Below are 25,846 nucleotides of genomic sequence, written 5' to 3' on the forward strand. Positions count from 1 at the left end.
CTCACTGCTCTCTCACTGCTCTCTCACTGCTCTCTCACTGCTCTCTCTCGAAGGGAAAGGGGGAGAAAATATGATGGAAAGGGCTCTAGGGTTGAGATAAAGACAGGGAGATTGCTCAACAATTATCGTCATAGGTAAAGCAGACTCAGCAGTGGGAGATTAATGGAATTGATTGTCTATTGCTAGTGGACTAGTGGAGGGAGAAACTAAAAGCAAACTAAAAACACCTTCCCCCAAACCACCTTCTTCCACATCCTCCCCCCGAGTAGCACAGGGCAACAGAGGAATGGCGGTTCAGGTCAGTCAATAGCACTTTGTCTCCACCACTCTCTGCCCCTGCTCCATGGGGGGTCCCTCCCATGGGATGCCGTCCTTCCCAAGCTGACCCTGCGGGGGCTGCCCACAGGCAGCAGCTCTTCAAGAACCGCTCCCACACGGCTCCGTACCATGGGGTCCATCCCCCAGGAGCAAACTGCTCCAGCACGGGTCCCCCATGGGTGGCAGCTCCCCCCAGACCCCCTGTTCCTGCGTGGGCTCCTCTCCACGAGCTGCAGCTCCGGCCCGGGGCCTGCTCCAGCGGGGGCTCTCCATGGGCCGCAGCCTCCTCCAGGCCACATCCACCTGCTCCACCGGGGGCTCCCTCTCCACGGGCTGCAGCGTGGAGATCTGCTCCATGTGGGACCCATGGGCTGCAGGGGGACAGCCTGCTCCACCAGGGGCCTTTCCACAGGCCACAGGGGAACTTGTGCTGCCTGCCTTGAGCACCTCCTGCCCTCCTGCTGCACTGACCTGGGGTCTGCAGGGCTGCTTCTCTCACATTTTTTCACTCCTCTCTCCCAGCTGCTGTTGTGCAGCAGGTTTTTTCCCTTTCTTAAATCTGCTCTCACAGAGGCACAAACAACATCACTCCCTGGCCCAACTCTGGCCAGTGGCTGGGCCCTTATCTAACGTGGGGCAGCTGCTGGATTCTTCTCACAGAGGCTACCTCTGCTGCCCCCCGCTACCAAAACCTCACCACACAAACCCAATACATACATAAGCAGTGAGTTCTGTGCAGCCTAGGAAAAAATGCAATAGCTTATTTTTGTGAGGGGAAACTTTCTCAACATTGATAGAATGAATGCGAGCTTTTTTATTTAACTTTCAGGCTTCCTTTTCACTGCTGGAATCCCTGGTCTGTCTAAATCGACTCACCAGAAGGTGGAGATAAGGACCTTTTGAAAAGCTTGGAAAGGAAGCATGGGAGCTTTTCCCTTCTTACTGGTACTTTAAATTCTATGCTTGAAATATGCCAGTAATTCAAACCACATATTGTATTCAACTAGTTGTACAAGTTCAGTACTTCATACCAGCTGATAGAAGGGGATTTCTACCTGTACCTATGTGGTGGTTTTACCGTGCTAGGCAGTTGAACACCACAACCGCTCTCTCACTCCCCCTCCTCAGATGAGGAGGGGAAGAAGTAAAGGAAAGAACAACTCACGGGTTGAGATAAGGATGATTTAATTAAAGAGGGGGAAAAAAATATATATATATATATATAATTAAGGAAATATTATTATTAATTAAACAATTCAACTAAAGGGAAAAAAGGGAAAGGGGAAAAGGGAGGGGGAAAGGGAAAAACTAAACAAAACAAGTAAAGGCTATGTGGAAGTGCAGAGGAAAGAAATTACTCTCTACTTCCCACAAATGAGCGATGCTTGACCACGTCCTTGAAGCAGGGCCTCAACGCACGTAGCCGGTGTTCGGTAGGAGGACAGACGTTTTCGCAACGAGAGCCCACCCCTCCCCTCTTCTTCCTTTTCCCACCTTTTATTGCTGAGTGTGACATCATATGGTATGGAATATCCCTTTGGTTGGGTTAGGTCAGCTGCCCTGCTGATGTTTCTTTCTCACTTTTTGCCCACCCCCTAGGAGGGTCAGAGAGAGTCCTGATGCTGTGCCAGCACTTCTCAGCAGCAGACACAACACCGGTGTGATACCACTGCTGTTCTAGCTACAAGTGCAGAGCGCAGCACTGTATGGGCTGCTGCAGGGAAAGTTAACATCCCAGCCAGACCCAGTACAACCTATAAATTATCTTTGATACATACTAAGTGGAAAATCCTTGGTGGATAGTTTGGAGTCCGTGCTGTGGAGAGGAAACATAAATGAGCAATCACAGACCTGTTTGGGGCTTGAGACTCAGCTTCACAGGTTTATCTTTCTCTCCTGGCTGCTTGCTTCACCTGTGTATCAGAGGGCTCTGTTACTGTCCCTCCTAGAGTGCCAGGGATGTTCTTAAGGTAAACGCATCGTCAGTATTATTTAAGACACTTAATGTGCCTTGCTCTTATAGCCCATGAATGTTGCTTTTTTATTATATGTATTTTTTCCTTTTTAAACAGGGAGTGGTGGAAGAAATACTGTTGCATTAAGACAATTGGAACCCGATCCACATTTGTGCATGTTTGTTGTCCTATTTCACAGTTTTTTTGAAGTATGTGGGATTACTTGGAAAGCAAGGTGCTGCATAAGATGGGTAAAGTAACAGCCTGGCTTAGATAAATGGGATCAGCTGAAGCAGGCAGTGGTAAATGATTTATTTAAATTTACAGTGTGTTTGGAACAAAATGGAAAGATTGAGTACTTCTGCCCTTCAGAGGCTAGCCTTGATCAGGAGACTGGGTTTTGTTTGAAATAACTTAATAAAATTCTAGTTCTGATTCTTTGCATCTCCTGCTTCCAACGTAGAGGTATATTACTTGTAAAGTATTGCACTTTATTTGGGGAGTGATGTGGAGGGTGTTCTATGCATCCTGAAATATTTGAATGCATCGCTAACTTGAATGTATTGAATATAATAATTGATAAACATTTTCAAGGCTTGCAAACAGGTCCTACCTCTCTCTAACTGATTATGTGATCGTTGAGTTTTACTAGCCTGTACCAGGAGATGGTAAGTTCTGCCATTTTTAGTTCCATCCCTTGCATATTTATTGAACCCTAGAGCAGAAGAACATAAAAGACATTGAGATGAGCGTACGTTTTGGGATATATTCACTTCACAGATGCTGTAGAGAAACAGTTTGATAAATGTAGTCTGTTTCATACACGGGCCCAGGAGGAAAAAACAAACCAACAACAACAACAAAAAAACTGAACTTCATTCAGGGTTATCACATATCAGTTGGCATTGCACCACTTCCTACATGTGAGCATTTCCTCCTTCACAAAGAAGGATGTACATTCTTTATGTTAACTTAGAGCAATTGCAAAAAGCAGATGAGGTGCAGTTAATTGGAGAAAAGTATTTTTTGCTCTTTTAATTCTCTCCTGGGAGCTACGTTTGGTTCCCGTCATTGTACTGAATGACAAACACTTCTCCAGTGTTCTGCTGCACGAAGCTTTTAGAAGTTTATGCCCTTTTAGTATCATAAATAGAAGTTTTACCCAGACAATAACTTTCTGATAAGTTATCAGCTAGAAAGTTACAAATGCCAAGCCAACGTCTTATTTTTATTTTATGATTATTTCATTGTTTCACATGATGAAACTTGATGGAAACTTCCCTTATCTGAATCTTATGCTCTTTGGGATTATCATTGTTGTTCATACAGCACCTAATACAATGTGCTAGACTCTACAGGGATAAACAAGAAAAAAACAAATAATAAGAACTAGTGATGCCAGGAATTATTATTTTATTTCTGTGTAGATACGACTCATATGCTTCTGTTACATCTTAAGTGATCTTGCTGATGTTACTTCATATTTATACGTCTTTAACTTTTCAATGAATGTTCAGTGAATATTTAATTATAAACTTCCCGTTCCAGTTGCTATTTCACAAATGTTTTACTGTGTGTAGAAGGAATTAACTTAGTATATTTGCATAAACCAAGCATGAAGAACTGTTTTTTTATTATTCTGTGTATGAATGGGCAGATGATAAACAGCCCCACGCAGCAGGACGGGCTGACTGGCAGGGGAGCAGCTTGCCAGAAACAACCCTAAGTCCTGGTGGACACCAAACTGAACGTAAGCCCCCAGACCTCCTGGTGGTCAAGAAAGTCGAAGACATTCTGAGCACTATTAGGACAGGTTGAGGTGGTGATCCTTCCCCTCTGCTCGTCCTGGTGAGACCCAGAGGAGTGCTGTGTCCAGCTCTGGGCTCCCCCAGATGAGAGAGAGGTGGACATGCTGCAGAGTCCTGCAAAGGGCCATGGAGGTGGTTAAGGGACTTGAGCCATGTATAAGGAGAGGCTGAGAGAGCTGGCTGCTTAACCCAAAGAAGAGAAGGTTTAGGGGGGTTTACTGGTGTGTATAAATACCCAACTGGTTTGTGGGGGAAGCGAAGAAGATGAAGCCAGGCTCTGCTCGGTGGCGTCCACTGAAAGGACAAGCAGCAGTCAACACAAAGTGGAATACAAGAAATTCTCTTTAAATGTTTTTACTGTGAGGTGGTGAAATGCTGGTGCAGTTTTTCCAGAAGCTGTGGAGTCTGAAACCTGGCTGGGCACAGCCCTGAGCAGCCAGCTGCAGTCTGACCCTGCGCAGAGCCAGGAGTTGGATTGGGTGATTTCCAGAGCTGCCTTCTACCTGCACCTCTTCTGTGGTTCTTACTCATCCTTCTCCCCTTTAAATAATAATAATAATAATAAAAATACAACTTAAGACTGTCTTATAAAGGATTAATAAAAAATCTCTCTGTGAAGTAGAATATTTTTGGTAGGTTCAGTACTTTATACATGACTGTTGGTGCTCTAGCATCAGACTTCTGGTTCCTGTTACGTTTTGGTTCAAACTGTGGCACGCCTGTTATTCCTGCATAGGCATGAGAACAGAAGGAGGATTAAAACTCTCAAGATCTACCCTACCACAGCCTGTTTGCACCCACGTAAATTAATCACTGTAGACCAATTAATTTAAAACGATTGGCTGCTTGTACTAATTTAACAGTCATTAGAATCATTTTGTCGTACAGATTTGGGCACTTTTTTGGCTGTCACTTCTTGAAGTTTTTACCCAAATTAAAATCAGGCTCCGTGGAAATAAAATAGCTTCCATTGTGTTCTTAGTTTAGGTTATTAATGAGCTCCTGTTAGACTTGGATTTGATGCTGTACTCCCAATTTACTGATGAGACATCATCCATTGTTGTTCTGCCCTTCGTTGTCTCTTGTGGTAGGAAGCTTCTTTCAGTTGTCTTGGAACGTTTCCTTTTTTTACCTGACTTCAACTCCAGCTTTTATGCTGCTGACAGAATCAGCTTCCCACTTGGTATCTGGCTCCCCGAATCCCGTTGGCCTGTTTTAATGGACTTTTTCATTTACGTCTGCTTTGCTGACATTGTAAAATTTGAGTGACTGGAAATGAATTCCTGCTCTGTTTCTGACGTCTTTTTTGTTCTTTTATGCTGAATATGTCACAGTATTGTTGTCCGGATTCCAGGTGACAGACCCAGACAATCCATCACGTTTTATCTGTGCTCAGCAAACTTCAGCTTTAAGAACAGTTCTTCGCCTCCATCTCCGTGGCTGAAAGCAAGGTAGTGGCCACAGCAGTTGCTTAGTGGAGCTGACCACGAGCTTGGGTTTTGTGGTTCCCATGCTTTTTTATTCTTGAAAATTGCTGTTAGGCTTCTTCCTTATGAATTGTGGTGCCCTTGATCCTGATGTTCCTGATGATGCAGAAAGGCATGGAACAGGAGTATGCTCAAGCTTCTCTTCTCCTCCCCTTAGCACGCTGATGCATTCATGCCACTGTTTCATTGCTCCGTTCAAGTTTATCGACCCCTTTTGCTCTTTCAGGTTACTCTTGTCGTTTTCTCCAACAACAGTATGAGTGCAGTGCTGTAAGCGTTCCCATGGACATCCCAGAGTTGGTCATGTCATGGCAGGTGGGTCTTCATGTGTTGTACCACCACCAGCATTATTTAGCTCTCTTCTTTAAACCGTACTCAGCATGAAGCTGAGTTATGAAATGACATGTATATACAAAATACTTTTGTCTCTTGGAAGAGAGAAAAATACACTACAAAATACTTTTCCTCTCTTTACCTGGAAGCATTTACCTGCTGCTGAAGCCTGGGATTGCCCTGACTTTTTGCAAATACTAATTACATTACCTTCCCAGTGCTGCCAGACTGCAATGAATTTGTAATCCCCATCTTCGTCTTCCTCTGCTTTGAAGACACCTCTGTCATTAAGCCACTGGCAGTTCCGTTCATGTGTGTCTGCTGCGTGGGTTGTCATGGTTTGTGTGTGGATCTCCATTAGCATTCCAGATAAAATCACTGTAATAATCCCATTCAATAGAAGCACTATTAATAGTCCTCTTCCAATCTGGTACTTTGTTAGTGCTGTTCTCAGTGCCGTCACCTCCACCCGGTGCTTCCTATACCAATCCCATCTGCGCTGTATTACCAAACGATTTGCAGTCCCGTTCTGTATCAGGTGATTTATTGCATGTGATCCACCATTTATATATATGATATAAGGCACGCTGGACAAATTCTATTAAAGGTTTGCTTTAAAGAAAAAAAAAAGAGCCAATTGCTAAAGCATCAGCAAAAGTTTAAAGTATGTGTATTGCAATGATCTCTTCTTTCCAAATCTGTTCCAGAAATATCTTGAAGTTTTGTAGGCTAGTTCTTCCCAACAACATTCTGCCAATTTAAAAAAAAAAAAAAAAAGGAAAAAAAAAAAAAAAAACACCACTTGCTCAGTCATAATGGCATAATGGCTTTGTGACAAACCTGGACTCATCAAACTTGATGTTGACCTAAATCTACCCCTTGCCTTTTGATTGGAGGTAAAAGATTGGGGTTTTATTACAACTTGTAAGTATTGCACTAAAACAAGAAATCAACCAAATTGCCCTGAGGAGCTGTGGGAGCCCCATCCCTGGCAGTGCCCAAGGCCAGGCTGGATGGGATTTGGGCAGCCTGAGCTGGTGGGAGATGTCCCTGCCCATGGCAGGGGGCTGGAACTGGATGGGCTTTAAGGGCCCTTCCAGCCCAAACCATTCTATGAAACAACGTGATTTCAAAACTAATATGGGACAAGATTAAGTAGTTAGAAAAGTTTATGCTGCAAAACAGGCAGTAGAGGAGGCTCATATATATATATATTTTAATTACTTATTTTTCCTTTCCCCAGCCAAGCAGCTTTCAGTGGCTCTCTTGCTGCAGCAAGTTCTGCACAGTCATGAATGACGAAGTGCTTGTGATAGCGGGAAGAAAGGAGCTTGGGTTTGGTTTTCTTTTCTCTGCCATTTTAAAAACTGAAATCTCTGCCACAAATCCCTTTCTGTTCTTACAATTAAATTTAAAGCTATATGTGCTGCAGAGCACTTCTTATTTATGTCTGTACCTCCACAGCATTCTGTTAGCTAACACATTGAGTCACAGATTATGGTATGGAGAGCTTGTGTCTGTCCATGAGAAGCTAGCAAGCCATGTGGTTCAAGAGCTGGGCTAGAATGTGACCTATAGAATGTGCGTGCCATATAGAAATTGCCAAGCTGCTTTTAAATCATTTGTTGTAAATGATTTTTCACATTGATATTATGTGGGAGAGTTTGGCTCATTTTTATGCAGCAGATACAAAGTCTGGCAAGTGTTTTGGTGCTGTTTATAAATGCAAGAGGAAAAGAAAAAAAAAAAAAATTGGCCCCAAGTTTGTCTGAAAATTAGTTTCTAACTAACAGAGCATTTAGATTTGGAGCAATTTCCAAGTACTAGTGGCGGGGCTAAAAACCTAACTGCTTAGCAGATTGAGCTCAGTGCAATGATTACTAAGGCAAACAGATGCATCAGAAGGGATTACAAAGTCACTGAAAGACTTAACGAGAAGATTCCTGGATCTGATAGCAGAAAAAAAAAAAAAAAAGGGAGGAAAAGATGATGACTTTGCTCTGAAGTATGTACCAGCCTTCCTTCAGGGTACCAGCCACCTGCGCTGTAAGTTACTGTTGTGGAAAGCAGGCGTGGAGAGGGCTGCTCACAAGTCAAGAAGGATGTAACACAGAGTCTTCTGATTTTGCTCTGTGTCTGTGAGTTCCCTCTGTACTAACTTTTTTCAGACCTAACTTTCTGTCTTCCAAACGTGAGCATCCCCTGCAGCTCAGTTCTGATCTTCCACAAGTTCCAGTCTGGTATCTCCGTATCCGTAAGTCCTTCTGGGCTCCTTGAGGGGTCAAAAACCAGCCCAGTGTCAGCACAGCACCAAGTGCAGTACCTAAACATGACACATCTTTGTAATTTAGAAAATTATCATTTCCCATTAAACAAGGAGCTAATACTTCAATTACAGACAAAGCAAGCATGAGAAGAGCAGACATGTACAGCTGAATTCTCCACCAAGCAGTGCTAAATTAGCATTTAACCAGCATCCTGTCTCCATTTTAGAGGGGCAAGGAATTCCTTTTGATTTTGTACATTAAGCCTGCATGAATGTTTTACTTCCAGGAATTTGCATAGTGATAAATAAATCAGTGAAAATAATTATTCCTATTAATGTTAATAAGCTGAAGAATTTATTTAGTAAATTGAAACACGGCAGTTGTTGTAGCTTGGGAATGGTTCAAAGGCTTTTCAGGAAAAGTCAAAGACTCGGGGCTGGGGGTTGGATTGGCAGGCCATTTTAAATACAGCATTTTCTCAGATCTTAAAATGACATTTTAAAGTAATAAAATCTTCAAACCAGTCGAGGCCTTGAAGATTCTTCGTGGTTTTATTTTGTATTTGATATGTGCTCTGCTTTCCAGAAGGGCTTTTGCTATTGATGTGTTTTCAAAATACCAGGAGATACGTAGTAGAGATTTATTTGAACATTATTTTACAGTTTTGTAATTAGCCTCACGTGTAAGCAGAATTTAATACAGGTTTCCTTCTGTCCATCATCCACCTTCTCTTTCTTATCTTTACAGTCCCTGCTTTGTTCCTGTCTTTATGTCAGAAAGAGCTTGATCAATGAGTGTCTTCTGGTCCCCACGGGGTGGTGATTCTGCTGTGCTGGGCTCAATGTAGGATGGTGGCTGTCCCTTGTCTCTTTTCCCTGAGCTTCCTGGCTTGCAGCGAGGCGGTAGGCTGCTGGGACTGCCTTTCAGTGGCTAGCGAGATGCTCTCTAATTCTTTTATCTGCAAATCCTTACACTAAGCCCATCACTCCTGAGTGGATTTGATGCCTTGAAGACTTCAGTAGCCTTCTCTCAGGACCGTCTAATAAGGGGCAGCCCTCTGCCATGCAACAGGCTGTATCTTGCTACAGGGATTGTATTGTGGGGGAGTTGGTGTTCTTTTAAAAATCTGCTTACTGCATACGGCCTGGTGCATGCCCCTTCAGAAGTTTGGCTGCATTCTTTGGTGTATATAAAATATTTTGTAAATAGCAACCAGACATTACAATAATATTTGAAGTTGCTAAAAGAACATCGACTGAACTGGGAATATATGGCTCTTTCAGCTGCTCTGTCCAAAAGATAAGAAATTCTTTTTTGTTCAAGTTCTAATTCATTCTCCGAGGAATGTCTCTTGGCTTGTGACTCTTAAACTACTTCCTTATTTCTTAGAAACATAAACACGCGTGAGATGCACTTAGTAATTCAGAGTGGGAATAAATCCACATTAGCAGCTGAGTATATCTTTTCCATGAAAAGTGGTTGCTATTATTTGATATCGCCCAATGCCAGAATACTTCTGAGCAGTCCTTTAAGAGCTAATTTAAAGGGTTGTGACCTATCCTTCCTCTGTTTATGTGCCTTTTGGAGCATGAGTCTCTTCAAGTTAATGAAAACAGTGCCGTGGATTAAAGCAAAGCAGTTCTCAATTCCTTTGAGAGCCACTGTTACACCCAAGGTGCCTCTTGCCTCTTGCAAATCCTGTAGTATTTGGGCCTGGTTTTATCTCTGTGGCCTGAAGAAGTGGAAATATAATTGGTGATATCTCAAGTGAAATAAATTTTGCTTGCCCATCTTAAGCTGGGATGATGAGTTTGAAACTCTGACTGTAACTCAGTTTGTGGCTGTGATGTATAGACACTAAGTAAGATGTTAAATTAAAAAATTAATACCTGTATTTTTTGTCTTTTCAGTAAATAGGGAAACTGACCTGCCTTTCTACAGTAAGTCCTACTTGCTTTTATGCTCATGGAGAGGAAGATTGTAGAACAAATAAGTGACCGCCAAACAAATACAATCTCAAATTCACGTTTCACAGTAAGCTTCAAAGGCGTAGGATGGAGAGGAGTGGGTTGTTGTAGTGAAACTTCTGCTGCTTTGAAGATCAGTTTTATGTCTCTTGCTTCTGATTTTTAGTGTAGCTGCTATTTCATTATTGCCAATCTAATCTTGAAAACACATCACGATGCCTTTTGCTGGGGGGAACCAAAATACAGAGTGACAAAGTGATTTAGAACTGTGTTAAACACGCATCTGCTGAAACCACTAGAGCTTTATAAAAATTACTGAAATATTAAGTAAACTGAGAGTGCAAGACAGAAGACTGGAAAACTGTTTTGGTCTTTTCTTGGGCTGGATCAGTGCAAGACTATTCCTCAAGGTCTGTTCTAGTCGGGGAAAAATGTTCTTTTCTGGAGAGGAAAAGACGGGGAAACCAATCCTGATCTCTCATATCCTCACATAAGATGCAGGCTCTTAGAGGGGTCATCATGGTCTCTTCTCTTTGTGAAATCGTGAGATCAGCTCGCTGGGGAGGGACTCAGATAAAGCCATTTTTGAACAAATTACAAGTTTACTGTTATTTGGGAATTACTCCTATGCTGTGTGTTGGGGAGAAACTCAGTTTCCTTAGCGGGGATTTTAAATTTCATTGTAGAGACCTTGGAGAAGCTTCGTACCCCAATTTGCACCCCATACTGTCTAATCTCCAGCCATCGTATGAACGTCAATCAACAAATAGTAGCAGGGAACATAATTTATCGAAACGGAGACAGTGTATTCTCTCTTTAATGAAGAAAAGAACAAAGAGTTGTAGAGGGTAAATTTTAATTATTGACACTTTAGGGTATATTTGGTTATTTTATCTTTCAGTTGGATGAGGGAATTTCACAGAGGGCTCTGTCTGCTTTAAGAAGGTGTTTTAGCAAAATAAATACCCACTTCCACCCTATAATATCAGGAGAAAATAGCAATTACATACAAAATCTATTATTCATTGCTTCCTTATTTGCTGTCCGACCGCATGCTGTTTGACAGTTTATTTTTTTCCTTCAAGCTGGACTGCTTTTGCTGGCTTGGCTGTAAGCGCCGTTCTCTCGCAGCACAGCCATTAAATCTCTCACCTGCGTGTCCTGTGCAGCGCTGCGGTTCGGAGATAAGGTTGGGCTCTCGCAGCTGCGAGCATTGGTATTCCGGGCTCTTCTTTCAAGGGCATTTGGCTGTGATGAAGCATCTCAAATGACAAGGAAAACATACAGTCATGTTAAATACCCTTGCTAGCCTGAGACAAGGAAGGGTAAATGGAAATGATTCTAAAATGCATTTTGAAGCCTTTAACCGAATTTTTGGATAACAGTAAATCACGTTTCTTAGGCAGGAGTATTTCAGGCCTATCCCAAACTGCATCATCCATTAAATGCCTGGTAATGGAGCATGCCCTTCACAGCTTACACTTAAAATCCAAATAAAACACAAGGGGGGTTAGCTCTTCTGAATGTGTGTCCCTGCATGTTTTGTCCAAGGTCACTTAGGTATTTCTATCAGGAACTGAGTTTATCGTTTTGGAGGCTTGCTCCTGTGCTGGTCTAGAAGCACCAAAACCATCAACCTGTGTGGATCAGGCCCGGGGAAGGATTTGTGTCTTCGGTCTACCGAAAATGGTTACGTGCACCGATTTCCTTCCCCCGCCCCTATATTTGGAAGCTGAGGGCTCTGAATGATACTGCAACATTAGAAGTAATTGAACGATTCTGACTCAGAGTTGAAACTTGTGTGTTCCCAAATGAGACAGCAAAACGATCTTGGCTAAGTGACACACTCTTTTGCTCAGATGCTGAAGTATTTTTAAATGATCGTATGTGGTGCTTTGAGTGGCTTGATAGTTACCAAAGGAGGAGAAATATTCCATAATGTTTACGATTTGTCTCATTTTCTGACTCTTGGATTCTCAGACAATGAGACCTCTAAGTTTGAGCGGCGAAAATTTATTACTGACAGAAAAACAAAACATTACTTACAGAAAAGTTTCCTTTCCAAACGTCACGGGCAGCCAAGGCACGGTTCATCTAAAGGATTTTCCAAACTTTACAGTTAATGTATTGATGAGAAACGTATCGATTTAGGGTTACTCTAAGTTTAATTAAACTTTCAGTTTTGCTCTTTTTCTGGCCAAAATTCTGCTTCTTAAAAAAATCTTCAAACAATAGGAATGAATGTTTGCTGTAAGAAGGGGTGACTGGGAGTCCTTTTTGTTCCCTCACAGGTGCCGTTAATTCTGAATTTTTAGGAAATTTAGCTTGGGGTTCGAATTGCTCTTGGAAAATCAGCGGTTTTGTAGCTGTGGGATCACACCCCCAGTGCTGTGTTTGGTTTTGTCCCCCTCACTGCAGGAAGGATTTTGAGATGCTGGAAAGTGCAATGAAGCTGGTGAAGGGACTGGAAAATAAGATGTATGAGGAGAGGCTGAGGAGTTGTTTAGCCTGGAGTTGTTTAGCCTGGAGAAGAGGAGGCTGAGCAGAGACCTGGCTCTCTACAGCTACCTGAGGAGGCTGGAGTGAGGAGAACGTCGGTCTCTTTTCTCAGGTGACAAGTGATAGGATGCGAGGAAATGGCCCCAAGTTGTGCCACGGGAAGTTTAGATTGGGCATTAGGAAGAATTTCTTCATGGAGAGGGTGGCCAGGCATCAGAACGGGCTGCCCAGGGAGGTGGTGGAGTCCCCATCCCTGGAGGTATTTGAGACATGTGGACGTGGTGCTTAGGGACACAGGTTAGTGATGGGACTCAGAAGGTCAGGTTGATGGTTGGACTTGGTGGTCTTGAAGGTCTTTTCCAACCTAGATGATTCTATGACTCTTATTATCATAAATAACAATTAAAAATTTCTACCCCAAAAGATACTTTACTTGATGTATAGGTACTCTAGTGTCTTTCAGGAGTTCAAAGATGTTCTAGATGCCGTGTTCTATATCTTCTTTATTTCTGTATTCATATAAGCCCTTTGTAGCCTCTGAAAATACATGATATTTTGGCAGCAATTGAGAACCTGGGAGCGAGTATTCCCATGCAGATAGGTTCCTCAGGCGAAATACATCGTGGTTGCAGCTATTGACTGCTTGTGGAGAAATCCATTAATGGATATTAATGGAAACTAGGGGGTTTTCATCTGTTAAGGGTTTATTTCAAGAGTTTAAATTCTCATGGTGTTATAAAAAGAGGCATAACAGAGTAACTGATGATGTAACGTTTGATGGCCGTTCTGTTTGGGGAATTAAGAGTGGGAATTTTATTTCCAGGTAACAGTGAATTCATTTAGCGTGGTTATCCGAGCATCAGGTAACATGTGTTACCTGAATGGCTTTCACATCTCCCTTAACTTCAAACATCTCTTTCTGCATCGTGTCCTGAAGTGCCTGCCTTTCACCCTTGACTATACACCGAGTGAAAATTGAGGCATAGCTACAGGTGGGGAAGAATCCTTCCCTCGGTGCCCTGATCCACTGGTCTGCTGTGCTCCTGGTGCGTTCCTCTGGACCTCTTGTTTCTCTTTACCTATTTACCTTCTATTTTTCTCATGAAGAACTAGGATTCTCTTTGTGAATGTATGTTCGTAACTACACATATATGAGAGAGCTTGGTTTAAATGCTTTTGACTTTTGTAGTAGGCTGAAGAAGATCGATGGAGATGCAGGTTGTTAAAAATGTTTGAGCCAGACAATGTGAATCTATTTATAGGGTTCCATTCAAGCACCAATGGGCCATTGATGTGGGGTTTCTCTTATTGTCCTGCCTTTGTGCAGCACCATAAACAGCATGGTAGGCACCTGTGAGCAGAGCTGCTACAGAAATAATCCTACTGTTCGTAGTAGTAATGAGCACAAGCTTTAGCTAGGGAGCAAAAAATGTCACTTTGGCTTCTGAATTTAGCTGGTATTTTTTGTTCTAACGTGGCTGCTGTTACCATGAGGTCCACGCACAGGGAGGTTTCCCTAAGGCGAAATCAGTAATGGTTTGCTTGCAAAAGGGGGTCAAGATTTTCTGCAGCTGTTTTAACGACTTGACAGCTGAGCTTGAAAAGCCTAAATTACGGCCCTATTTGTGTGTATCGGGCTGAGCTGGAGCTATGTCTATGGGAACACTGCAGGAAAACAAAAGCTACGTGCAGAGGAGTAAAGGCTGTAGAGCAGGGCTGCATTGTCCCAGGCACTGCATGGGCTGCAGCTGAAGGATTGGCCCTGGCTAGAACAACATGACTTATTTTCCTTCTGATTTGGGGAACTTTTGCCTTTTTGAAGGGGAGTGCTGATTCAAGTATGAGACTTGATCATCAAGCGTTAATCATCGGAGCGCAGTGATGTTAGTGGCTGATGCTGGTTCTTGTGAAGAACAAGTATCAGCCCGGGTGACATTTAATCAGTATTGTCCTGGGTTGCAGAGCCTGTTTGCTGGCTGTACGAGTAACTAAAAGCTTTGTATTTCTGTGCTCAGCTTAGATGTGCAAGTAGGTCTGGGTTGCTCTTAACTTCACTCTGAAATATTCCCCTGAATTATTCATGCACGGTGCCGGTTTAATTCCATGCACAATTGTTATTATGGCCAAAACGTGAAACAAATCAAAAAACGTCCGCACGGCTGTTGTTCAAAGTTCTCTGCTTGTTCTCCATCCTCAGAATTATTGGTTGGGGTCTTATGCCCAGTATAAAATGGGTACGGGGCAGCAAGAGTCGAGATGCACTCCTGCTGAATGCCAGTGAACATCACTCCCATTAGCAATGGCTCAGCTCGCTGACGTCTGCACTGCTCTTCTGCTTCCTGCACCTTGGCGCCCATCGCAGAGCACTTTGGTAAGTTTTAAGGGGTGTATGTGATCCCCAGATCCCTCTGGCTCAGCACCTGCCAGCAAGAGAGGGGCTTCCCTGCACCAGCAGTAGGGCAGAGGTGGTAACCCGTAGCAGTCTTTGATCTGGAGAACCTGCTGAAGGAGTAGGTTCAAGCATGCTGAGGTGCACGCCTTCTGAATCGATCACTGTTTATGAAATAGGATGCTTTATATCAGGCATGAGATATGGTTTTAGTTTTCCTGGGAGTTTGGTAAATTGAATTTAGCAAGACCGTCTATAGCCAGAGATCAGAATTTCTTTTAAGTAAATGAACGAATCTTTCTTTCAGTTCGATTGAAAAACAAGTCTCCTGAGCTGGAGGAAGCAGTCAATATTAACCTGACAATTTTAAAAGAACAGTGAAATAACGTTTATTAACATTAGGTGAGGCTATGAAGAGTTGCAGAGTGCCCTAAAAAATCTCAGGTAGGATTTTATCTTGATTTAAAATGAGAAGTGAGTAGTGACATGGAATATATCTATCGGAAGATCTAAGCTGAAGTACTGAGGCGTGCTGTGGAGTTTCTTCAAGGTAATCCCTGGTTTCCCAAAGTGAACCCAACTGGGGTGTCTCTGTCAAGAGCTTGCTAAAATACCCCAGGAGCTAGGAGGGGTTTTAAGGGAAAAAGCTGGGTTATGCGTAGGAATAGGCAAGAAGAAACTAAAATAATTGCAAAGGGTTTCTTTACTAGGAGGGAGTGGGAAAGCTGCAATGGTTCTGGTTTGAAAGGAGATGAGAAGTAGAAATTCAAGAGCAACCGTGAAGTGGAACAGGTCAATGTGCACCCCGCGTCCCAGCACTCACAAGATTAAGCAGACAGGCTATTGAAATTGATAGACGACAGATTTGAAAATGAAAAAAAAGGAAATTGTTACAGGATTATCTATGCAGCCTGGCTCTGGGCTGGGGGATCCTTTTCTGTGAGACCAGGCTTGGGCTGGGCATCACCATCGCGTGCGTGGCTTGGGCCGCCTCTCGGCGTTGTCTCCTTCCTGATATATTTTCCTTTGCAGAGTTTGTTGCAGTTTTTGTCTCCTGTTGGTCCATGCTGCTAAAACTCTCGCTAGGCTCAGATACCCATGACTCATCTTTGCTTTCAGTGCTTCCTTCCAGCTCTTTGAAAACCACTTAGGAACTTTTCAGCTTTCTGATGACATGATTTTTCCATTGCTGCCTACTTAGAACTTCAGTCAGGCATCTGTAGGCTTTTTTTTCTGTGATATCTCATATATGTGATACTCGAATATGTGCATAAAAGTTCTTCTAAACACGCACAGGAATTTTACCTTCAAATTCTTGGCTAAAAATCTTTTACTGTGGTTTGTGGGGAAAAAAACAAGTGACTGATGCAGAAAACTGTTAATGAGCCGTATTCATTCATTTGCTGCCTTGTGCTCTATCTATTTCTGTTGATCTGTATATTCCTAGTTTGTAACATCTTTAGCGCTGGGATAAGTTTCTAGTCTGGTTTTGGATCTTCTCTAATTGCTGCTGACGGGGCTACTGTAAATGCAAGTTAAAAAATGGCCAAGTAATTGACCAGAACTTGGAAAAATTCTGATAATGGATGTCAGCTTTGCTGTATCAGCATCCGAATTTACTGCCAGCTCCCAGGGGTAAAGACCCAATTTCTCAGCAGAGGTTGTTCTTCTGTTAACTAACCTGCAGGTCCCCGTGCTTCCCAAACTTCTGGTGCTGGTGAAAGAACAAGGCAGGGAGCTGGGCAGCTTGAGCCTGGTGTGAACCTTCTGCTTCCCGATGTCCCATCCTTTTGGTGCAGAGAACTCGAGGTCCTTTCCTCAGGTGTTTGAATTTCGTAGCCTGCAGCCCCATCTGAGCTAGTTCTGCACAATCAAGTTTAAAGATCAGCAGCAAAGTGTGGGCATCATCCCAAAGCGTGGTGCAAGCTGCAGTACGTGCCAGTGAAGCGGAGTAAGCGGCACAGCCCCTGGTGCTGAGCTGCGTGCTGCTGCTGGGTTTGTGTCGGCTGCCGAACAAGCTGAGTGCATGCCCTGTGTTTGTTGCCGTCTGATGGGCCTGCAATAGTTAAAGGTTTTAATTCTGCCTGTAAATCTGACCTAGCCATAAATGTCATCTCTAGGACAGCAACAATTAAAAGTAATTTATGGATGGCGAGGATGAAAAACGAGAGGAAAAACGGTGATGCAGCTCTGGGTAAAGATCAACTTTAAAATATCTACAAACTTGGGACTTTTATTTCTTGATACATCTCTTTCTGATGTGAAAAATAAACCGGTGAAGCACGAACACACTGAATTACTGGGTCTAAACCAGCCTTACTTGGTGCATTTCCTTCTCAGCTGTTACATTTGGGAAGAAGTGACTCTAAGGACAGGTGGTACAAGGGTTGCTTAATGTGACATCCTAATTTCAGGGGACATTTTCTTGTTCTGTTCTTTGAAGGGCTGTTGACTTCCGAATCACAGGCAGACATGCCTCTGATCTTCCCGAAGATGAGTCAGGGTGTAACTTGTGTTTGTAAGTAATGGGGTCACATTTGCAGGATGTTGATGGCTTCTGCTGATGGGACGAGATGTTCTCTAATTCCCTGCGTGGGGTCACGTCGATTGCTGTATGGGAAAGAAGAGCTAGTAAAACAGAATGCTGACTTTTTTGTTGCTTCTATTTTATTACTGCTCTGCTGTGGATTTTAAGGTGTAATAAAGTAATGGATTGTACCGTAAGCTTGGTGGCTTTAAATGCTGGGTTAATTTACACTCGGAGCGGAGCTTTCAGTGTCAGGCGATCTTTTTTTGCCAACATAAGCACTCAGCTGAAACAACAGCTATGACTCAGTTGCCAGCGAACGCTGCTTGAATTGATTTAGTCGGAGTTCAGATTTAGCACATAATCATGTTCAATTTGATCCACTGTGCTGCCTAGAGATAAAAGGGTTGAAAAAATAGATTTAGCTTATGTCAGTCTTGGTGGTGATGTCATTGCCGTGAGAGATGGAATAGCGCTGTTACTATGCTCCGCCGGCTCAGTCGGTGGGTGTACGAGGGGAAGGCAAGGAGCAACTCAGTTAAGTGCAAAGAGCTCGTGGCGGAGGCTTGCAGTTATTGTCGGCGCTGAAACAGAATTTCGGACTGCTCAATAGCAAATACCGAGCCGAAGATTTTTGTTTTCTTCCCGTCGTTTGTTACTCGGAGGTTGCTTAACTCTGTGTACAAAAGGGGGGGATGCCAGCCCGTAGCATGGACTGTGATGTCTCCACTCTGGTCGCCTGTGGGGTTGACGTGGAGATTTTTGCCAACCAAGAGGTTAAGGTATGCACCTACTGTTCTTTTGTTGCAGATGCTTCTTAGAAAAAAGCCTGTGGGAGCGATGGGAATTTGGACGTAGCAATCCAGAATACGGAGGCAGATGAGATTCTGCTGCAGTAGTAAAAGGCATGCCGTTAAAAAATCTGTTAATCAGGGGAGCCAAACGTGGGAGGGAAATGTGCCTGCTTTTTACGGTGGTTTGATGAGCTGAAAGAATAGCCCGGTGTTTACTCTTTCCTGATCTAAGAAATGGGTTATATAACTGGCATCTGTGTATGTGCATGTTTCATGTTCAGAACAAACCATTCACTGTTAATTTTCTCGAGATATTTTTAGTCCGGTGTCACTTTTTAGAGCAGCCGTGCCGTGAATGTTATTTATCAATATTGACGCTCTTCAGCTGTCTTCACTCATTTGAGCAGGAGCTGTTCCTCGTCTTCAGAACCCAGCCGAGCAGCCGAGTGTGAAATCTTTGTGAAGGGTTAAAAGTTTGGAGCAAGAATTTTGGTGCATCTGCAGTAAAGCAGAATAGAAAAAGTTGTGCATCTTGCATCTCATATGAAAACCTCAAATGCTTAATTCAAAGACTTGCTATGCTGGGCTCATAGTCTCTTAATTAGGTGACTGCTGTAGAAAAATCATTGTATGTAATTGCTTACTGTTGAAATCAATTATCTTTCTCATTTGTTATGACATTACTACCAGGAAATCGTTGCAAATTAAGTTTGAAAGAGGAATTTTAAGTATGCTTTTCACAGATCAGCTGAAAGAGCTCAGAGGCATACCACGGTGACATTCAGCAGTTTATTTAAAGGACACGTACAGACAACGTTAGTTTCTAATCTGATTGCTGTGTTCTTAGTATTAAAAGAATGGGATGGGGCAGAAAAAGGCTGTACAAATCTGAGGTCAAATTCTGAACCCCTGTTCTGTTTAACTCTGAATCATAAGTTGAAACCAATGGAAATATCTGGAAAAAAAAGCATTTTCATTTGCAAGAGTTTATCCTGACTCTTATTCCCCTGTTGGTTTGTTACCAGGTGATATCACACACACACCGTGTACAAATGCTTTTATGTTGCTAGCGAGAGATTCTCGTTAATGTACAAAGCTTTTTCTTCACAGTTTAGTAGGGGGCTCAGAGATGGAACTGATGGGGAATAATTTGGAGGAGTGGTTCAGGTGGACAGTCCTGCCTGCAGCGGGATATATTTCCTCTAGTGCTTTGAGTAGCAAAATGTTTTTGTCTTATTCCCTTTCTTACATGACCTACAGATTTATTATTTTTTTAGTTCTAAATTTAGAAATTGACCTGCATTGGCATAGGCTCATATTGGAGTGGCTGTAGTTTAGTGTCTGGTCCACGCTGAATATTAGGCTGTAAGAAATTAAAGTTGCAGTGACCTTCCTCTATCCTTATTTATATGGCAGTAGCAATGAAGAAGTAAAAACTGGGTTTCCATAAAATCAGCAGGAAGCTTTTCACAGATTTTGGTGAGAGTTAGATTAGGCTGATTTAAGCTGCAGCATCCAAAAAGCACGGCTGAAGAACATGGGCTAACAGAGAACAAAAGGCTGACGGGGACATTACAGGAACTGAATCCCTTTCATGTGCCTTTACTTGGACTTGCAGTGCTTTGTTTGCTTCGGTTAAACCTTCCCCTTTTTTTCCTGGCGTCTGAATTCAAATGCAGTGAGTGCAAAGACGTTGGGTGTATTTACATTGGAGACTGCACTGCAGAGTGCACTGCAGCTTGGAAATGGTAAGTGGACTTCTAAGTTGCCTGACTTGGATGCCAGAAGCAGATGGTCCTTTGCTACCCGTGGCTCGCTGCAGACCCATTTTCACATCGGTTCCAACAAATGCTGGCGCTGGACGCTTCATGCTGCCCCTATGCTGGTCCCTGGTATCTATCTACCCAGATCATAGGGTGGGCACCCTCTTGCTGGAGTTGGAGCACTGCCAGTGCTTTTAAAGGTGGAGAGAGCTCTGCTACTCTTGGCTCACTCTGATAATTCCAGCAGCAATGACAACAACAAAAAAACCTGTGGGGTTTTTATCTGCAGAAGGGGTTCGCTTCAGCTTTCTGATGGTGGTTGTCAGCAGAAAAATGGTGACTTTGAAGGGAATGTCCAGGTTTCAGGTTGTGAATGATAGAGGCCACGGGTGCGGAAGTTGAAGGAAAAGAGCATAAGTAAGCACAGAAGTCCCAGCCTTCAACTGGAAGGCACAAGTATCACCCAAAACTCAAGTCCCAGGTTGTTGATGTGGCCAGGGGCTGCCCCATTCGCCGGGCCTGCAGCAGAAGAGCTCAGCATGTGTTGGGGCTGTGGAACAGGTGATGATGGTGGCTCCTTGAAGCTGTGGCTTCTCCCGAGCAGCGGCCTGCCCATGCTGGAGTGCTCACACGCTGGAGAGGCAGCGGCTGCCGCTGGGTGCCGGAGCAGAGCGAGCTGCTGGGCTTAGTGCTGCTTTCCCACCCATGGAAATGACCTTATTCTGCAGGCGTTCCGCTCTTAGCGTCTGGCAGACAGGCTCAGAAATGCTCCATTTCCATTTGGCCTCTGGAACAGGAGAACACTCGCTCAGTACTGAAGGCAAAGCTTTGTAGCTTCAGCTCATCCTTGCAATAAACACGTGTGGGTGCCCTGAAACTGGCAGCTGGCCCACGGCGCTGACACCGTTGGTTGGCCATCCATGAACCCATCGAACGGGCCTTTCGCTTTCTCTCAGCTGTTGCTTTGAGCTTGCCTTTTATAGCCCCAAAATTGGGTCAGGCTAATCAAGATGCTATTTAACCGTGTAGTGCCTGCACAACAGGAATCAGGAAAGCTGAGAAGATACCCGTAGAAAACATGCAGTACAGTTCTGCTCTGAAGTTCACCTGGATAATTAAGATTCTTCTTAATGAGGAATCTCTAGACGATGAATTTATGTAATGTTTGTTACATAAGCAATTAGTTAATGAATATCTTGTTTATTTCTAATCGAGAAATTCCAGATGTTACTGAAACAGTGGAAGAGAATTTAAAGGCATACTTCCTAGTGGAAGCAAAATGCTCTCACATTACCAGTCCATGTTCTCTCTTCAGTTACCTTCATGTGCCATTTTGGCTAGGCAGCAATGTATGACTGGGACAACCAGGCACTACTGCAACAGAGAGGAAATATTAATGATAGAGACTGATTAAATTTGCATCTGAAGACAGTAAGGTAAAGTAATACAGATAGGAACATTACCTTAATGCGGGGGAAAAAAATAAGGCGGAGATGAGACAGGCAGCCAAGGAAGACAGTAAAAATAGTTCCACTGTTTTGACCACGTTGCTTTGGAGTATTCATCCTCACCAGAGCAGGATCTCTGTCAATCTGTAAATTCATTATTTAGTTCAAATGCTACCATGAGCATATTGCTAATGATATTTGTTTGGGATGTATTTGGAGGTCAGTCTTGCCTGGTAGTTGCCTCTGAGAGGTTTAGCTGCCTAACACCATATCTAAACTTCTGAGAGCAAAAGAATATTTGGCTCCTGTGTTTCTTCATCCCCGCTTCAGTTCTCCATTTGTAAAAGTGGCTCATTCACTCCCAGAGATGTTCTGAGGTTTAAAGTTTAAGTGCTCTAAGATCAGAGTCAAGAAGAAAGCTGTAGAAAAAGGGAAGTGTTGCTGCTTTCTGGATACTGCCAGCTCCCCAGTGGTAGAAATCCTGCCTTGTCTGGGGAGTTTCAGGGCATCTGTTTTCAAATTCTTCTCCTCAGCCACGTAACCTTGATTTAAGGGAAGAGATTAAGAGATTATTGCACAGCCATGACTCCAAGAACTGGAGACACAAGAGGAAAACCAAACAACAGCATGACCACAAAAAAAAAATAAAAAAAGTCCCGATAGCTGAAAGACCGGTTTCATAATCTCTTGCCATTAGTATTTTCTGTACCTGATAGTTCTTCTTTGTTCTCATAGTTCTTGTTTGCATTTAGTGTTACATCTGTAAAATCTTCAATATGCAAGTACCCAAATCCCAAATCTGCTGCTGTTGTGTTGTTGGGTTTGTTTTTCCTCTCCTCAAAATAAGTTTTCCAAGCTGAAGTTGTTTTCAGGTCCACAGTGATCTAGTGCAGTGTCTCTCTGAAGGCCTGTATATGTGCACTCCCAAGTCAAAGACTTTTGTCTCAAGCTTTACCGATAGTTTGCTGGTTCTTAGCATGACTTGGGTAGTGAGCAAAATTGTATGTTTTGAGGGAAATGTGTTCACCAACCACGTTGCATGCATCTCCTTTTTTTAATAAACATTTCTGCACATAGAGTAATGGCTATGTTTTTATAGTTGGACACTTTTTCCCTTAATATTCTCCAGGAGTGATTATACCAAAGACATTAAATAATCTACTTCGTTTTGATCGTTCGTGTGCCAAGCAGCATGTTTGCTTTGGAAGACATTATCTAATCATGCGCAGAATGCAAACAACCATGACAGTGTGGTTTCAAGCAGTGAATTCTTTCTTGGTGAAGAGATGCTGAACAAAAAGAGTAGCACAGTTTATCAAACACTTGGATAACACTCAACTTGCCAAGGTTGAGGAGCTGGCCAAGCAGAGCGTCTGACCAGTCCTCAGTTGACACAGGGTTTTCTGTTGTCCATCCACACACCTCGAGGGGTGCCAGGAGTGTCTGCCTGAGCTTTTACTGAAAATTGCCCCCATTTATAAGGTTCAGTGTCAATAAGCATCTTCTCATCTAAGTGCCAACAGACTTAAAGTTTTCCACAGAGGGTCAGGGTACTGACTGAGCCCCCTGTATTTACTGACTTCCAGTGTTGAGCCTTGACTCTTTTGTTTGGTTTAGATCGTACCAATGACCCTCAATTGCTACTAGCTTGAGGAACGACTGCTTAGCTGCCCCCTGCACTAGCAGCAGTATAGGATATTTAACATTATTATTTGTCCAGAGGAAAAAAAAATATTAAACATTCCCCCATTTTCTCCTTGGCAATGTTTCTTGATGCATATGCAGCCATAGCGTTTGGCTCCAGCTGATGCTTTCCATCTGGGCTAGAGGTTGATTCCTGCTTTGTTCATGTTAATTCTTGACAGCACAGATCACTTTCTCATAACATCAGTGTTGTTGGGATGGGTTTAGCTGCCCTCATTTGGTGTTGCTGTTGGTGCTCAGTCAAGGAAAAGCCCTTGACTGCAGTAGCTCTGACACAGTAAGCAGCCCCGCTGGCACTGCGGGATCCTGCATGGCAAACCTGCAAGGAGAAACCAGATCACAGAATCATGGAATATCCTGGGTTGGAAGGGACCCACAAGGATCATTGGGTCCAACTCCTGGTTCTACACAGCACCAAAACCAGACCCTCTGTCTGTGAGAGTTGTCCCAATGCTTCTTGAACTCCAGCAGCTTGGTGCCGTGACCACTGTTGTGGGGAGCCTGTCCCAGTGCCCAACCACCTCTGGGTGCAGAACCTTTCCCTCACACCCAGCCTGACCCTCCCCTGTCCCAGCTCCACGCCATTCCCTCGGGTCCTGTCGCTGTCCCCAGAGAGCAGAGCTCAGCGCCTGCCCCTCTGCTCCCCTCGTGAGGGAGCTGCAGGCCCCATGAGGCCTCCCCTCGGCCTGCTGTGCTCTGGGCTGAACAAACCAAGGGACCTCAGGCGCTCCTCACATGCCTTGCCCTCCAGATCCTTCACCACCTTTGTAGTCCTTCCTTTGTAGAATCCCTCCCCTCACCCAGCTAGCAATGCCGTACCTGATGCAACCCAGGTTTTTTCTGGCCCTTTTGGCTGCCAGGGCACATCGCTGCCTCAGACTCAACTTGTTGTCAGCCAGAACCCCCAGATCACTTCCCACAGGGCTGCTCTCCAGCCTCTCATCCCCAAGTGACTGGATGTGGCTAGACTAAGCTATGCATGCATATTTGTGACAAAATTATTTTGTATACTACCAACATCTGTGCTCTTTTTATATATCTTGTTCTTACCTTCTCTGTCTTCCTTCCTGCTTCATCTTTCTGGAATGCAAGAAGGAATTGTGTTTTCCGTGTTGTTACTGTACCGTGTGGTAGATGATACTAAAAATAAGTAACAGTACTGTTGAAAGGATCCAAATACTAAATGATATGTTACGACATGTTATGTCGAATTATGAGAATGCTTTGGGGACAGTTCCTCTTTCAGCAAATGGAGGTGGGTAATTTGTATCGGATCTTAGATTTCAAAGTTAGCAATTAATAGAAAAAATACTTCATGGCAAGTACTTCTGGGGAAAATGATTTTGAAATACGTTTTTCAAATAAGGAAAGTCTGAGATCAGATGGATGAGAAATGTCACTTTTAAAAGTCATCTTCAGCAAACTCATGGAGCTGGTGAATAGTTCCTTCTTGGAAGATTGCTTGAGAGCTGGAGAAGCGTGTCAGGATTAGCAGTTAAAACGGTGCTTCTGAGTGCATGATGGAGGTCATCCATCCAGACACGAAGGACAGATGGGATGTGTGTTAAGAAATGGTTGTGGCTAGATCCAATACTCCTTTTGCTGTACAGCAGTTTAAGGGTTTGTATATGAAGTGAAAACCAAGTGTGCAACATCGTAAAATGAATTTTGGTTAGCAGTGGGTTTAAATGAGAACAAGAAAAGTTCTGTAATGCCTAAGAAAGAAGAGGAAAGAGGAAAACATGCAAATCCAATAGCAGCAAGAAGACAGCACAGAACAAACAATGCAGAGAGGGTTACAGTATGACTGATTTCATGTGTGGTTGTATAAAGAGTTTGACAGATAATCCGCTAACTTGATAGAAACAACCACTGCCACCACTGCCACCAAAACACACACACACAAAATACCTAGTGGTGGCCAGAGCAGAGGAAAAGTGCCAGAAATAGAGGTAAGGTAAAGTTATTCAAGTGTACAGGACCTGATAAAATCTACTAAAGCACACCTTAGGATATAGCTGAAATAATTTTATCACTATTTGAAGTTATCTTTCAGAATTCATCAGTTACAGACTGCTGAGGGTGGGAAATGGGAAGAAACAGCATTGGTGCTTGTGGAGGGGGAGAAAGGCATGGATAATTACAGATAGCTTTCTCTAACTTGAATTCTGCAAAGTGTGTTTGTGGGTACTTAGGAACTACTAAGGCCTGGGTTGTCTAGAGAAAAGCATGTTGAATCAGTTGCTTCCTTGCTTGATGGGGCAACCGGATAAGTAAGATAAAGGAGACATGGAAAGTAGGTATTTTGACTACAGCTTTCACACTGTTCCACAAGTCATTGTCATAAGTAACATACAGCCTCATTACAGTTCTTATAAGGTGGGTGCACAGTTTCTTAAAAAATGTCTAAAGCAGAAGTGGTTCATTCTCCAGTGGTGAAGCCATATCAGTAGACAAGCTCATGTATTTCTTCCCACAGCCAAGTTTTTGTTGCCGGTTTCATTAATGACTGCGGTAACAGCCCAGAGAAGAAGCTTTAAAAGTGTGTGGATGATGGGATGCTGGTGCTGCTAGTGTAGGTGAGCTG

The 25,846-nt window shown here is 43.3% G+C and overlaps 1 protein-coding gene and 1 long non-coding RNA gene across 3 annotated transcripts in view; one reads left to right on the top strand and one right to left on the bottom strand.

Moving 5' to 3' along the window:
* RCAN2 (regulator of calcineurin 2) overlaps positions 1-25,846 on the top strand; it is a 74,020-nt gene that overhangs the window by 22,871 nt on the left and 25,303 nt on the right. The window contains exon 1 of one of the 2 annotated variants that reach the window (XM_035321958.1): positions 17,909-18,332. The exons of the other annotated variant lie outside the window; for it this stretch is intronic. Within the exon in view, the coding sequence (XP_035177849.1) occupies positions 18,246-18,332 (87 nt within the window). The 5' untranslated portion in view covers positions 17,909-18,245. Of the gene's footprint in view, positions 1-17,908; positions 18,333-25,846 lie in introns of those variants that run through there. 2 annotated transcript variants of the gene reach the window in all.
* On the bottom strand, positions 11,732-24,204 carry LOC118164438. Its single transcript, XR_004749501.1, has 3 exons — positions 24,145-24,204; positions 17,335-17,338; positions 11,732-11,744 (listed from the first exon to the last, which is right to left on the bottom strand). It is a non-coding gene; the product is annotated as an uncharacterized LOC118164438 (long non-coding RNA).

The sequence above is a fragment of the Oxyura jamaicensis genome, chromosome 3 (genome assembly GCF_011077185.1).
Source record: "Oxyura jamaicensis isolate SHBP4307 breed ruddy duck chromosome 3, BPBGC_Ojam_1.0, whole genome shotgun sequence".
NCBI lineage: Eukaryota > Metazoa > Chordata > Aves > Anseriformes > Anatidae > Oxyura > Oxyura jamaicensis.